This window comes from Colletotrichum godetiae (assembly GCF_030913485.1).
Source record: "Colletotrichum godetiae strain CBS 193.32 chromosome Unknown BDP55scaffold_24, whole genome shotgun sequence".
NCBI lineage: Eukaryota > Fungi > Ascomycota > Sordariomycetes > Glomerellales > Glomerellaceae > Colletotrichum > Colletotrichum godetiae.
In genome coordinates, this window is record NW_026851272.1 from 131,021 (window position 1) to 144,360 (window position 13,340).

A 13,340-nucleotide genomic window follows, 5' to 3' on the forward strand; every position below is an offset into this window, starting at 1 on the left:
GCATGGCATCACCCAGGGCCCATGCAAAGGACAGTTGAGTGGAGCTCCATGTCTACCTGAAGAGAAGCCATGCATGAAGTCTTGCCCGGCACGCTGGGTCTCTGTGATACTGATGGCCCATGGACACAGTACCGTCTCCTTCATAATATGTGAGAGGTGAGAACCGCCCGTCACGTCATCTCTTGGGGGAGTGTTCGCACACTGGTGTATCCGAAGACGAACGTGGGCAGCTCTTCAGACGACACTCTCGTCAGGTCTCTGATATCAGAAATGACAGCAGCGACAATTAGCAGTACGGCTGACGGAATTACTGGCTGGTCTACCAATGAATGGCGTTGATACCACTAGAGCTAGCAGATTTTCTCCTGAGCCGCATGGAGATAAGTCATTGTAGTACCAACGACGAGTGCCGCTTGCTAGCGGTGTATAAAACTGATTCCATTACCGGCGATTTTCTCCTTGCTTCAGACTCCAGCTCCAAGGCAGGCGTTTAGCTATTACACCTGCCGACGTAGTTGCCGAGTAATGACTTTGCGTCCTGACGGCTATTGACTTTGAAGGAAAATTTCCATCACAAAAGCCGGATGGGACGACTAGGGAAGCATAGCACAATGCGACCTCACTAGGCCACGGCCTCTCCTTGGGTACATCGTCTGCCTAGGCGCGTCAGCGAGGGTATCTACCGGATCTCTGGAATCGAGTGAAACACTGCTCGCATCGCTGAGATGAATGCCAGATAGATTGGAAAGAGAAAACTGGCTGACGCCTCCGTTCCAGAACCCGACGCTGACGGCGTCTGGTTAGCCACCTAGGTGTTCCAAAGAAATTAAGCGGAGAGAAGAGTCCAGGCAGGCTGACAATGCGAAAACACCGCGTCTCTCTGGGGAGGAAAAAGAAGTACTGGCGCCAGCATGAGCAGAAAAAGCAATGTGAGACCCGATCATCTGCATCGTACATCCTCGGCATGCTTTTTAGAGTTCCAACGATGAACTACATTGCATGGGATAGAAATCCGGCCGAGACGCTGATGGCACGACACATCCAAGACATTTCTCAGACCGCTCGAAAAGCCTCCATCTATGGTTACTGATGCCAGACGATGACTGTTTTGCTGACAATCAATTGTAAGAAGAAAGAAACAATAGTATTAAGCGTATGAGGTTGTAATCGTATTGGGGAAGCTAAGAAGAAGAAGGAGACTGAAGCATAGGAAAATAAAAGTCGTCCGGAAGCCGACAGAAGCACACCAACCAATCGACATACAAACATCAACTCCCAATGAAATCATCTTGCCTGCAGCCACCGCCTCAATCATCGCTCAATTACCTTATATCAACGAAGAACATGTGAATATTGCCCCTGTATCCAGTGCTGAGCTAGCATCCATGGATGTGCATTTCAGCCAACACAGCACTCACCAAATCTGCCTGCACCTTTGCTCTACACCCACAGCCCGCATCCGCGTCACTCCCCGGTCGTATTATCCAGCCACTTTGAACTTGACTCACACACCTCAACCTCACCGCTAATCGATCAAACCACAAGCCCGAGCCAACAGGCATACAGACGGCGACGTCCACCCTTTGGACAATGGCAGGTAAAACATCAAGACCCCGAAGCCGAAACCGGGGTGAGTTGAACAGAGTCGAGTAAGTGAGGGGGGAGACGAGAAGAGGGCGGGAACACGGCATCTGCCACACATGTTTGCATTTCTATATACCTTTTTTTCTTACTAGATGGGATGTCCGACGATGCAGTACCTAGGTAGAGACACCGTCAGAAGATGGCACGCAAAATACAAAACATAATCTGGCGCATTCATTGCATCGTGGACGTTATTACTTGCGTCACCACCGAGGGCCCTTTTTCTTTTTTCTCTTTCCCCCAGCCTACCTCGAGCTTGAGGTTGAGTCACGTTTCACCGCCTACCGCCTATCGCCAACGAGGCACACGCAGGCCGAGTCATCCATTAAGAATCTCATCGTGACACTACATCGGTGCATCCTGTCATCGCCATTGCCCCCCCCCCCCCAACGAGGACCTCCCTCTTTTGTATGTTCTCTCTCTCTCTCTCCCAGACCGCAGGCGTGTCAAGTTCACCGTCCACACCGGCTGCAATCACAGTTAACCGCAGGAGACAAACCCAGATTAAGAACCAGAAAAAAAGAAGCAAGGCTCATACTTTGGGAATCTATGTGTATGGGAACACAAACAGGACGGATACAACATTACACATCATACGAGCATTTTTTTTTTGGAAAAAAGTGCCTGCCCCGAAGCCCTTTCCATACAAAAAAGGCCTCGGTCCAAGGTTTCTCCCCCCCCTCCTTCCTTGCCCTCCCCTCCAAGGAGCGGCTTCGCCCGTTCACCCGCGCCTCGTAAACAACAAGGTCGACTCGATCAGAAAGTGCTGGTCGCCAATCGGCTCGCTGCGTTTCTCGCATCCACTCGGTCCTCGTCGTCCTCCTCTGTCACACCGGACAAGCTCGCCCGGCCGCCCGCTGCACCGCCCTTGTTCTGCCCCGCACCCTGGCTGTCGTCGCCCTCACCGTCCTCAGGGACGCCCATAAGACTGCCAGAGACGCTGCGGTTGAGCGTGTCGGTGCGTCGTGGAACACCGCTCCATGCATCACCCTTGGGACCTTGGCTGGCTGCCACGCTGGCCCTTCTGACGGGAGGGTGAGCCTCGCGTCCGAGTCGACTCAGACCGCCAGATGCGTCAATGGCGCGGATGTCTGGTCTCACGCTTTCGAGGACGGCAAGAGCACGTCGCTCCGCCTCAATCTCGCGAATGACATATTCTCTGATGCTGAGCCGAAGATCTGCTGCCGTTCTTGAGAACCACTTTCGACGCTCCTGAACGAGATTTTGTGTGACACGAGTCGTCTTTTGATAAAGGTAGGTCTCGTTTTGACGGGCGTCATCAAGAGCCGTAATGGCCTCGTCGACCTTCTCGCGTCTTACGTTGGAGCTCGCCTTCAGACGATCGGCGGCATTGAGCTTGCTACGTGTATTCTCTTGTGCCTGGAGGAACTCGCGGATGAGGATTTGGCGGTTTGTGAGCGACTCCTTGACAACAAATGAGTCCTGGGAGTGGTACTGGAACGGATCACCAATGGTGGTGGCTTCCGCAGTAGCTTGCGCAGCGTGATAGTCACCGACGGTTTGTACGATCTTGCCCAGCTTACGATAGGCATTGGCAAGACCCTGATGGGGCTCTTGGATATGCATGGAGCCGAGCTTTACGCCAAAGTCGGATTCAGCCAATCCCAGACCTAGATGATATCAGACCTGCAAATACCAGCGCGTTATTAAGGAGGGGTTGGCATGGACGTACCTCGACGAGACTTGACGAGCTTATCGACCTTATGGCCGGCATCCATGGTACCAAGGTAGAAGAGCTTGACGATCGGACGAGCCTCCTGGAGCTCCGGAGTGTCGTCCGGCGGGGGAGCAAACTGCTTCAGAATCTTTCTGCGCACGCCCGTCGCCGGCTGCTTCATCTTGACCATAGGGCTGTATCCGAAATCGCTCTCTACGAAGAGGACCATCTCGTCGTCCCTCATAAGAACTTCGTTGCTGCACACGTAGTTGAACCACCGTTGTAATAAGGCCTTGACGCGGGCTTCGTCCTCGTCCGTGCCAGCACCGGCCGACGTCACGGCAGACGGTACGGTAGGTACCAGGCATTCGGGGTTTGCAGAAATCAGGTGCTCCGCAAGCTTGACGAATTCCGAGTGGAAGCGGCGCACGTCGCGGTACTGAGTGGTACGGAACCTCGGGAGGTTGGTCTACGACGTGTTAGGCATTCATCTTCTACCGCATAGCAGCAGCAAAATGGGGATGTTGCTCCTTACATGAACATCGAACCGCAAGATGGGGTCCTTCTTCCCGGTGCGCTCGAGACCGGTGATCTTGGCCTGTAGCCTGAACTGAGGCTGCTGAGGCTTGCGCGGCTGTTCTTGACGAGCCTGTCCGCCCGCGACCGCGGGTCCGCCTTGTTCTTGCGACTTTTGGGGCAGCTCAGGTCCCGGACCATCACCGCTGGAGCGGGCTTCTGAGCCTATTTCGGTTCTCGACTCCTGTGTTTCCACCTCGGTCGTCGACTGGGTGCTGCTCGCGGTGTCTGGTCGCCTGTACTGCTGCTCGCCGCCAAAGCCCTCCTGGTGGTCCTGCGGGGTGGCGTTGCCGGGGCTCGGTGAGTAGTTGAATGGGGATCCGGCCGGGTCGCCGCCGAGGTCAGCACCGAGAGATGAGAAGTTGGTCTGGTTAGGCCGGGGCGAGGAGCCTGGGGAGTTTCCCCAGGGCGATGCGCCGCTCTCTTCGTGGATAGAGGCGCTGTAGTCCATGGCCACGGCGGTTTCCTTGTCGTCGTTGTTCGTCGTCTGCCAAGGGGTGCAATCGATGATGTCGTCGGGTTGCGTGGACGGATCACGACTGGCCGACAAAGCCGATGCGGGGAAGAGGGAGCGGGTGCAGATGGTTATTTGGGGATTCGGCACATGAGCTCATCCATTGACCAGTGTCGAAAGGCAATAGTAGTCGTCGTGGGCCGAAGGATAGAAGCCCGGGTGGATTGATGATGGTCCGTATAATCGCTCTCGTGTCGTTCGCGAGCTGATGCGGGATGCGAGCGTGATGTCCAGAAGGCCGGGGCACCTTTTCTCCACGCAGCTGCCTTGAATTGGTTCGTAACCACCTCAGTTCAAAGCCTCAGGTACGCCGAAGAGCCAACCCAAAAGCCCGCGAAGCAGAAGGACGTGGGGACGCTAAGCCGAAGCGGAGGGTGAGTGGGGTACCTAGGTACCTTACCACAGTACTCCGTACGCAGCATCTACAGGCTACACTACTCCATACGGAGCACCTACCTATTAGTTGTTTCCGGGTTCTGTCTCGCCTTTCGAGGAGTGACGACACACGCGCGGCAGACATCGCGCCTAAGCTACTATCCTGACAGCTCTCAGCTTTGACCAATAGGGACGCGGGAATCGCAGCTACCTCGAAACTTCAACACTCTTTTCAGCCTTGCGACGACGATTATCTGGTGCTAGCTTGATCTTTTTGCCTTGAAAAGATCGCCCAGACGACGACATAACGAGGGCGCAGACCATGGCGCATATGATCAACACTCTGGCCACGGCCGAGCAGCTCTACAAGCGCAATTCCTTCAGCTCGCTCCCGGCCGACCTCCAGGATGTCATTTTCTATGCGACGCAGTGCCTAACACAGGCTGCCGGTGTCCTACTCGACTTGCCGCAATCGACAACGGCACAGGCAAATGTCCTGCTGGCGCGATACTGGCTCGTCGAGTCGCCAATGGCGGGAGAATTCAGCGTGAGTCGCAAGCAACAATTCCATACAAAAAGAAATCCTCAAATTCCACTAACATGAAGTCGCCCAGGACATCTCCGCCGCAGCCCTCTACCTAGCCGCCAAATTGGGACCCTTCCCACGCTCAACCCGAGACGTCTCAAACGTATACGCCTACCTCCTCTCCCCAGCCTCCTCCCTCTTCCGCGGCGAGCCACCAGACGACTTGGAGAAGCAGCGGCCTCGCCCGGACCCGACGACGTACTACCAGACAGAAGGCGAGTACGCCGCCTTCCAGACGCGGATGCTGGCAGCCGAGGCGCGGATCCTCTGGGCCCTTGGTTTTGACACGGCCGTGGCGCTACCGCACGCGCTGGCCGTGACGTACCTCCAGGCGCTCGACTTTCTCGGGAAACCCAGGGCGCAGGTGGCGGGTCGGGTGGTCGCGCATCTCAATACGGCGCTGCTGAGCCCGCAGATGCTGTACCTGACGCATCAGCCCAACGCGCTCGCGACGGCGGCGGTGTATATTGCCGCTCGAGAGGCCGGGGCCAAGATGCCTGAGGTTGCGTGGTGGGAGGTCTTTGATGTTGAGAGGGAGGAGTTGGGTTTCCTGGTTGTGGGGATGAGGAGTCTTGAGGGGTGGGTGAGGGGGGTGAAAGAGACCGGGATGCTTGCTGGTGGTATGATTACGAGGGTTGGGATTGAGAGGGAGGCGAGGCGGAGGGCTGGCGAGGGAGACGAGGAGGATGAGATTATGGCACTGATGGATCAAAAGGCCACATAGAACGGCGATGTATTGCCGGTGGCTTTGAGAAGAGAAGATTGATACCCAAACGAGAACCTAACTTACCATGTCTTCCCCTGATCACAATTGCATCTGACCCCGTCCTCGGGGTGATTTTGCGGTTCTTGAGTGAGCAAAACAACGCAATACGGTAGTACTAGCTTTGTTCCTCCACACGGTGAGTTTTGTAGAAGTTGGAAATGCCAGTTGATGCCATACTTGTTTTGAGTGCCTAAAAATGAGCAACCAAAAGGGGCAACTCCACGCAACGACTGTAATTCCCATCTTGTCTTCAAAACTGCAGTGATCTGTACATTGCTGTCACACATTACAAATACATACTCCTCAAATGGTAGCACACTGGGGCGAGAAACACGGTCCCGTGTACATACGTATATTCATCCTAATGTATACGACTAGCGAGACAGTGCTTGAGTCTCTTTTCGCTCCTGCCTACCACCAAAAGATGTGATTTGGGAAACTTGGCCGAGGGGTCTAGGGGGCGCCAGTGGAACCCGTTCTTCCAGAGCCAAGCCGATCAATCGCGTACTCTTTTGTTCGATTCCCTATGATAAAGTCTCTTTTTTTTTTTCCCTTCTCTCATTCAGCAATAGCAGATGTATTATCTAGGTCGGTTGCTTAGAGGAGACTGGCTGCGTGCTGGTATAGTCTACGGTCAACGATAATTAACCTCCTATACGGTAGCCTACATCAATCCTAGCATGAGTACCATAACAACTGCCAAGAAATGCCGCCACACCGGCGGTGAACCATTCATTTTCTCTTTTCCTTTGTGTGTTGTTTCTATGATTCTAATTCTCCCCTCATGTTTCAACTACCCATCTTACTCAGACCCATCTCGATAGTACTTCCAAAGTCTCCAAACATCCGAGACTACCGCGAGGGCCAAACGACACCCTCTTCGAAGCTTCTATAGAGAGGGGTGGGAGAGATGTTTAAATCGAAGGCATCCAAAGTACACGGTGTCACGCCTTCCTAAGGAGTATTATCGATTTGTACCAGGGCTGTCATATTGACACTACTTTACCCAGGGCGGTGCGAGCGGTTGACTCTCGACGCTGGGGTGAGGAAGGCTGGCTTCCCTCGAGAGATGTCCTGGCTAGGAAGGAATGCCTGGTTAGTTAGATGGATGAATGGCTTGGGGTTGCCTTTGGGGGGGTCTACATGTCACAATAGCAAACTATACACTCGTTTCACAATGACTGGTCTATGGTATGATCACGAAAAGGGGGCAACAGAAGCCCCTCTCAATAATGCTTAACAAGAACTCGCTATTTTACGCCATGAGCAAATGAGAAAACCTGAAGATGCATCTCCCTTGTTGATGACCCTTCTCCAACCCATGTTACGCCAGGCCTTGATTCCCTTTAGTGCCGGGTATTGCCCAGATGATCCCATCCAAATAACTGAAACCAATAAACGCCGTTTCATCTGCTAGGTATTCTTTCCAAGCCCACAGCTCTTCCACAACCTTTTACAGCGCTATTTCCTCTGCTCCACTCCATGACGATTTTCCGCCTACACTTCCAAACCTTTCTTTTATAGCCTTCCAGCCATGACTTCCTTCTTGAAGATACGGACGTCCCAAACATCATAAAAGTGGACGCCTTCGACGGTTTCCAGCTTGGTGTTCGCAACTATATCGGTGTCTTCGTCGTCACTATCGCTATCCGTCTCCCAACCCGGCATAGGCAGCGGTGGGAAGCCACCCGGGACTCCTGAACCAGTGGAGGTGCCTGGGCCGCCAAAAGCACCAAAAGCAGAGCCAGCAGGCTTACTCTTGCCCTTCTTGTTCCTCTTCTCTTCAGCTTTGGCAGCCGGGGTCTGCGGTGGCGGGCGGATGATGCGCTCAACCCGGTCATCGTCGATCGAGATCCATTCGAGCTTCATGTGGGGGTGATGGCTCAGATTATCGACAAGGAACTTCCGCGTCTCGCGCATCACCCAAACGCAGGTGTCATCGTTTCTGAACGAGATGACGTTCAAGGCTCGGAGGTTTACAAGCCCTCCGAGATGCTGCATGAATGTGTGCTAGGAGATGGGTTAGTCTAGAACATGCACAGCGTCTCAGACAACTTACCATGGCGCGAATTCCCAGCGAGGCCGCAAGCTCTTCGAGTTGTTTCCCGCGATTACAAATGAGCAGCATGGCCTTCTCGTCCACATCCCAGCTCATTTGAGAATCATTTTTAATCATCAGTCGAGTTAGGGTCGGCATATGCTTCTTGAGAACAAGACGGCGGATCTGGTCCATGACGACATTTGTCTTGGGCGCGAAGCTCTCAGGCTTGTACTTTGATGACCGCTCGAGCATGAACAACTCGGTAATCTGCTCCAGTTGCGATGCAAACGTCAGGAAAGACATAGAGACATTGTCTGTGAAGATCTTGCGCAAGGGGAGCGGCTGCGCCTTGTTTTCCTTGATCAACATGGTCCAAATGGGAGCTTGGTTGCCAACATTCAACAATGTCAGCCTCTTCAGCACTCGCACGTCGATGGCTGCCTTGAATACGGACGCCTTGACTGGGATGAGGTGGACACTGAAGGATCGTAGGGCGACACCTCTGGTAGATCGGATATACTCGCTGATTCTCTCGTCCTCGCCATGTGCTGTCGTGGCTATGCCGTTGACCTGCTTCTCTACTTCACGAATCTCGGCTTCGGTCGCATTCAACTCGGACCTAACGTTCTCGATATCGCGGTAGAAGCCCTGCAACTGATTCTCGGCATATCGAATGTGATCACGGTCAAACGCGCTAGTTGTGTTTCGCAAATCCTCAAGTTTCTCTTGGAGACTTGTGGCTTCGGATAGCAGGTGCTGTAGACGAAGGACCAGCGTTTCGAAGTTCGCCTTTTGAGCTTCCAACGCGGCCTTTGCTCGCACCGTGGTAGGTGATACGGGTTCTTGGTTTGACGAACTCGCCTGGGGAGCAACAGCCTGAACTCTCTCGATTGCCTCAGCCTCATCAGCAGCAATGGGCTCTTCCACGTTGATATCCTCGGGGTTAGAATCGGCTGCCGGGGTCGTCTTGGCCTTGGTGCTGGTGTCTCCACTGATAGTAGAAGCACCAGAGGTCTCAACAGTTGTAGCCGGTTGAGTGCTGGTTGTTGCGGCGGACGATGATCCTGCGCCAGAGTAAGGCCCCGCTTCAGCTGACGCTGTGCTATCGTTCTCCTTCTTCGCTGCCTCCGTCGCCGCTTTCGCCTCCTCTGCTTCCAGATATTTCCGACTGGCTTTCTCGATCATCTCTAGAATCTCTTGTTTTGACCCATCATCTGTATCACCCTCCGCCATGCTTGCCATCAGTTTACCCGAGACCTCCCGCAACCTATTCATGAACGCTTCGGCAGGTGAGCCAGCCTCATGTGTGTCAGCAGGGGCATCGACTTTTGCCTTCCCTTTCAGACTCTTGCGATGCTGTGACTTCTTCGCGAGGAATGGCTCCACGTCCAAGATCCTGCCCAAAACCGACTCCTGGCTCTTCCTCTCTTCTTGCGCGCGAAATGCTCTTGCTGGCCCACTCGCTTCATCCCAACCGGGCGCTGATGGCAGAGGAACGACTTGGAACTCATCGTCCTGGTCGGAATCGTCGGGATCGGTGTCTGGAGGCGGCTTCCGGGATTGCAAAGCGAGATACGTCGAGAAGGACAGTTTCAGTTTCGTTAAAGTCGGCGCCGAATTGCGCACGCATGACTTGATCTCCGTAATAGTATCCAGCGTATCGATATCGAGAACAACCAAAGAATTCAGCTTCCGGAATCCACCCAGCGTTGCGGGTTCATTGGCGGACATCCTGCGCCTACTTCTGGGTGTCGGCTTCAACGCCGGCGGTAATGGGGGGTGAGAGCCGAGAGAAGAGGGGTTGTACGGCGGCGGGACGTTCAACGACATGCTTGCGAAGGGAGGAGGCGGGGGCGGAATCGAGGAGAAGGCCGGCAACGGGTCCCAATGACCTTGAGTCGACGTAGGCGGCGGCAGATTCGTCGAATACGGTAGTGGAGGAGGAGTCTCGAAGAGGGACGGTCCCGCCTGCATTCGAATATGGAGATTCTTAAGCGTCACAATGTGGTGTAACGTCTTGTACACAGGCCGGCTTAGCTCGACCCGAATGTTCCACCTGGTGTCCGAGCTGTCAGTGGCGATGATGCGCAAATAGAGGCCAGTCGTACGTACCTGAAGGTCTCGAGCGACTTGGCATTCTTGAGGGCCAGAAACAACAACGTGTTCATGAACTTGCCGCAGCTGGCACTGTACAAGTATGGTTTATATGCAGCTTCGGCCTTGTCGCCAGCACTGAGGGTGTCGAGGGAGATATCCCGAAGATGCTGGGCATAGTCATATTCGCTCGATACGAAGGTGTCGAGGCCACCAGCCAGGCTGTCGATGGGTGAATCGAAGGATGGGTCATCTTCATCGGGGAAAACGATGTGGAAGTTGCGGTATAGCTGGGCGGCAGCGAGTTCGCGAAAGTGTCTGGAGACGAGGGAGAGGCAAATCAGGTCGCTTTGGCAGCACTAGACGTGGTCAGTTGCATTGCGACATGGAGTATAGGCGTCCGGGAGGGCATACATGGCTGAAGATGTCCTTTTGGGTTTCGGGAGGAAGGTCGAGGAAGTCTAGAGGTTTGGTTGCGGGCTCGGAGGCGGTGGTGGTAGCCTTGTCGCAAGACTGGGCTGAATCCATCGTGGGCGAAGTGTGGCGCATAGGTAGGAAGGGAAGTACGGATACGCCAACTCGATTCGCGATGGGTGGAACTTGCTAGATATGGTCGCCGGAAGTGTAGTGAAGAGGACGGCAGAAAGGGAATCCAAGGCAATCTGGAACAGAAACAAGCGAATTTGTGGAAATGAACAGAAGGCGGCAACGGCTCTGCGTCTGTCCTTGTCTTCTTGTTGCGTGAGGTAAGGTAAAGGTAGGTATCGGCTCGGCCTGCCTTATGTTGGGGAGGGTGAAATGACAGAGACCCTTGAAGACATGGAGACAACGGACAACAGACAATGGCAAGCTGCAAGTGGACGGGAAGATGGAACTTAGGAATGGAAGGCAAGGCAAGACGCGGGCGGGCGAGCAGGGACAGAACAAGTTGCGACTTGCAGGAGACTGGATGGAGTGGAGGAGGGGCGTCTTCGGAGGCGGAGGATGCAGTGGAGCGTCACAGTGGATGGTGGCCGGTGGTCGAGGCGGGAGGTGACGGGGCGGCCACCTAAGGTCGGGCAAGGTTGGTAGCCAGACAACGAACGATGCGCGCGCCCTCGGCCCACCGACAGCGCACGCCGCAAAGGGATGAGGTGGGCTCCAGCCTCCAAGGTCACTGGCAGAAAAGAGGCATGCCACCTGCAGGTAAATGGGTGGTCAATGGCCTCCCCGGGGTCCTCTTCCCTGTGCACGCCGCACGGGGTGGCAGGTAGTAGCCACCTCCTCTCCACTGGAGGGCGAGCAGCTTCCCTAGAATCTTTATGAATATTCGTACAGCACCTCCGTATCATGGCATGGTGACTAAGCATGCTATGGCAGGTTCACTGTCTTTTTGGGCGCTTCGCTAGCTGGCAATGAGAGAAAAGGGCTTAGCGTCTCGCCTGTCATCCTGGCATTCGAGGACCACCTGTATCGTGGACCTCAAGGATGGCTCGCAGCACGCGCAGCCCGCAGCCCGCAGCACTCTAATCCGGCTCCACCTCCCTGCCGTTGCAACTCCCGCCTAGACTCTACGGTGTATCCGTACCTAAGGGTAGGTAACTATCCCATTCTTTCACCTTGCAACTCCCACCTGAGGTCTTTGAGGGATGTAAATACCTGCCTTCATAGACATGTCTCGTCCCTCACAGCTGACGACAGGTCTTTCCTCTACAGCAACGTGTGCCGGTTCCGGCTCAAGTATTCCAGCTGTTCTCCGCAGGACACTCCGAAAGGACTTCATGCCATTGTCACATACATTGTTGGATACTCTGCGCCTACCCATCATCTCAAACTCATATCAAGACCTTTTCTGCCTTAAGGTGTCGATTACTCTGCACCTTCCCGACATCCCAACATTGGTGAATGAGACTGTCATTCAAATATGCCCTCACGCCAGAGAGAGCCCTTGGCAAGCTTGCAGGGTCTCACCTAGACATACGGGGTAACATATTTAGGAGGATGTCGATTGAACAAGCCAGAGTCTTAGGAGAAGACCAAGATATCATCCAACTTGGGTGCATTTTTGGTGTCTCATTCTGCTTACCTCGAAGACACCACTTACTAAGCACAGACAGAGGTAGAGAGAGAGACGATAGGAACGTAGTCTTGGCTAAGTACCTTAAGTTTTACGGCAGCTTACGTTTGCCGTCTGCTAGTGTCGCATTTCCGCGGTAGACATGGTTCTTTACGGGGCGCAATGACGCCTGTGTGGAGAAGCGGCAGCATCAGGAAGTCTCAATCATTTGGAAATGAATTTCACTTTGGCTCAGTCGCTGCTTGCAGCTATACGAAATTGGGCTCTGGAACGGCCTTTTCAACGGCATGTCTATCCGTTGGAGACACCCAATTCTAACACAACGGACGGGATTCTCATGATGGAAGCAAAGAATCCAACACCAGGCAGCCGCCATTCGAGACATGTCGAGCGCTAGACATGGCGCAAGCTTGAGGCAACGATCAGCCTTAGCGCATCCGCTCCAAGGGGAAATCCCCACAATCCCCCACTAGCAAGGCTGGGCTGTGCCGACTGATCCAGCCCAGCCCACCTTCTTAGCACGAATACCTAGGTACCTTAGCACCTTATTAGGTACTCTCCCCATTCTCCTCACAACCTTCATAAGTATCTTCTATCCGTATTCCAAGTTTTTACATAGTGGTAGTGTACAGACGAGGCCAGACCAACCAGGTACAAAGTCCTGGGCTGAGCAGCCTGTCCATAGGTAGGTGTCTGTAGTGTACAGATTACTACCCGGTTTCTAGTGTACCTTGGGTACTGCAATTGTAGTATTCGTAGACACGAACGTGCCATGCCTGGCCCTGGCGTTCCCATGTCTGTGGCTCCATGCTCCTTTGTCTTTCCCATCTCTTCTATTTTAAATAAAGCAGATACCCGTCCCCTCATCCAAAGCTCAACCGCCCCCTTGCTGCTTGCTGTTTCCTGGTCTGTGTTTGCGCGCTTGTGCTGCTTTGCGAACCTGGAAAGAGGCACATACCTTTTACGGATACTTCGTTACGGACACAGCTGCGTGCAACCAACCTTCAGGT

The 13,340-nt window shown here is 54.0% G+C and overlaps 3 protein-coding genes across 3 annotated transcripts; 1 reads left to right on the plus strand and 2 right to left on the minus strand.

Moving 5' to 3' along the window:
* Window positions 1-2,400: 2,400 nt before the first annotated feature.
* BDP55DRAFT_553835 (PX domain-containing protein) lies at window positions 2,401-4,349 on the minus strand (the record flags this gene model as incomplete). Its single annotated transcript, XM_060569329.1, has 3 exons — window positions 2,401-3,275; window positions 3,338-3,791; window positions 3,858-4,349. 3 exons carry the CDS (start codon window positions 4,347-4,349, stop codon window positions 2,401-2,403), a joined length of 1,821 nt encoding a protein of 606 aa, XP_060428702.1.
* Window positions 4,350-4,857: 508 nt separating this feature from the next.
* On the plus strand, window positions 4,858-6,312 carry BDP55DRAFT_769072 (cyclin domain-containing protein). Its single transcript, XM_060581048.1, has 2 exons — window positions 4,858-5,334; window positions 5,402-6,312. The coding sequence occupies exons 1-2, from the start codon at window positions 5,110-5,112 to the stop codon at window positions 6,095-6,097; spliced, it is 921 nt and encodes a 306-aa protein (XP_060428703.1). The 5' UTR covers window positions 4,858-5,109; the 3' UTR covers window positions 6,098-6,312.
* Window positions 6,313-7,535: 1,223 nt separating this feature from the next.
* Window positions 7,536-10,986, minus strand: BDP55DRAFT_169872 (uncharacterized protein). The gene is made up of 4 exons (XM_060565745.1): window positions 10,689-10,986; window positions 10,293-10,633; window positions 8,199-10,236; window positions 7,536-8,149 (listed from the first exon to the last, which is right to left on the minus strand). Exons 1-4 carry the CDS (start codon window positions 10,821-10,823, stop codon window positions 7,658-7,660), a joined length of 3,006 nt encoding a protein of 1,001 aa, XP_060428704.1. The 5' UTR covers window positions 10,824-10,986; the 3' UTR covers window positions 7,536-7,657.
* Between the last annotated feature and the right edge of the window lie 2,354 nt (window positions 10,987-13,340).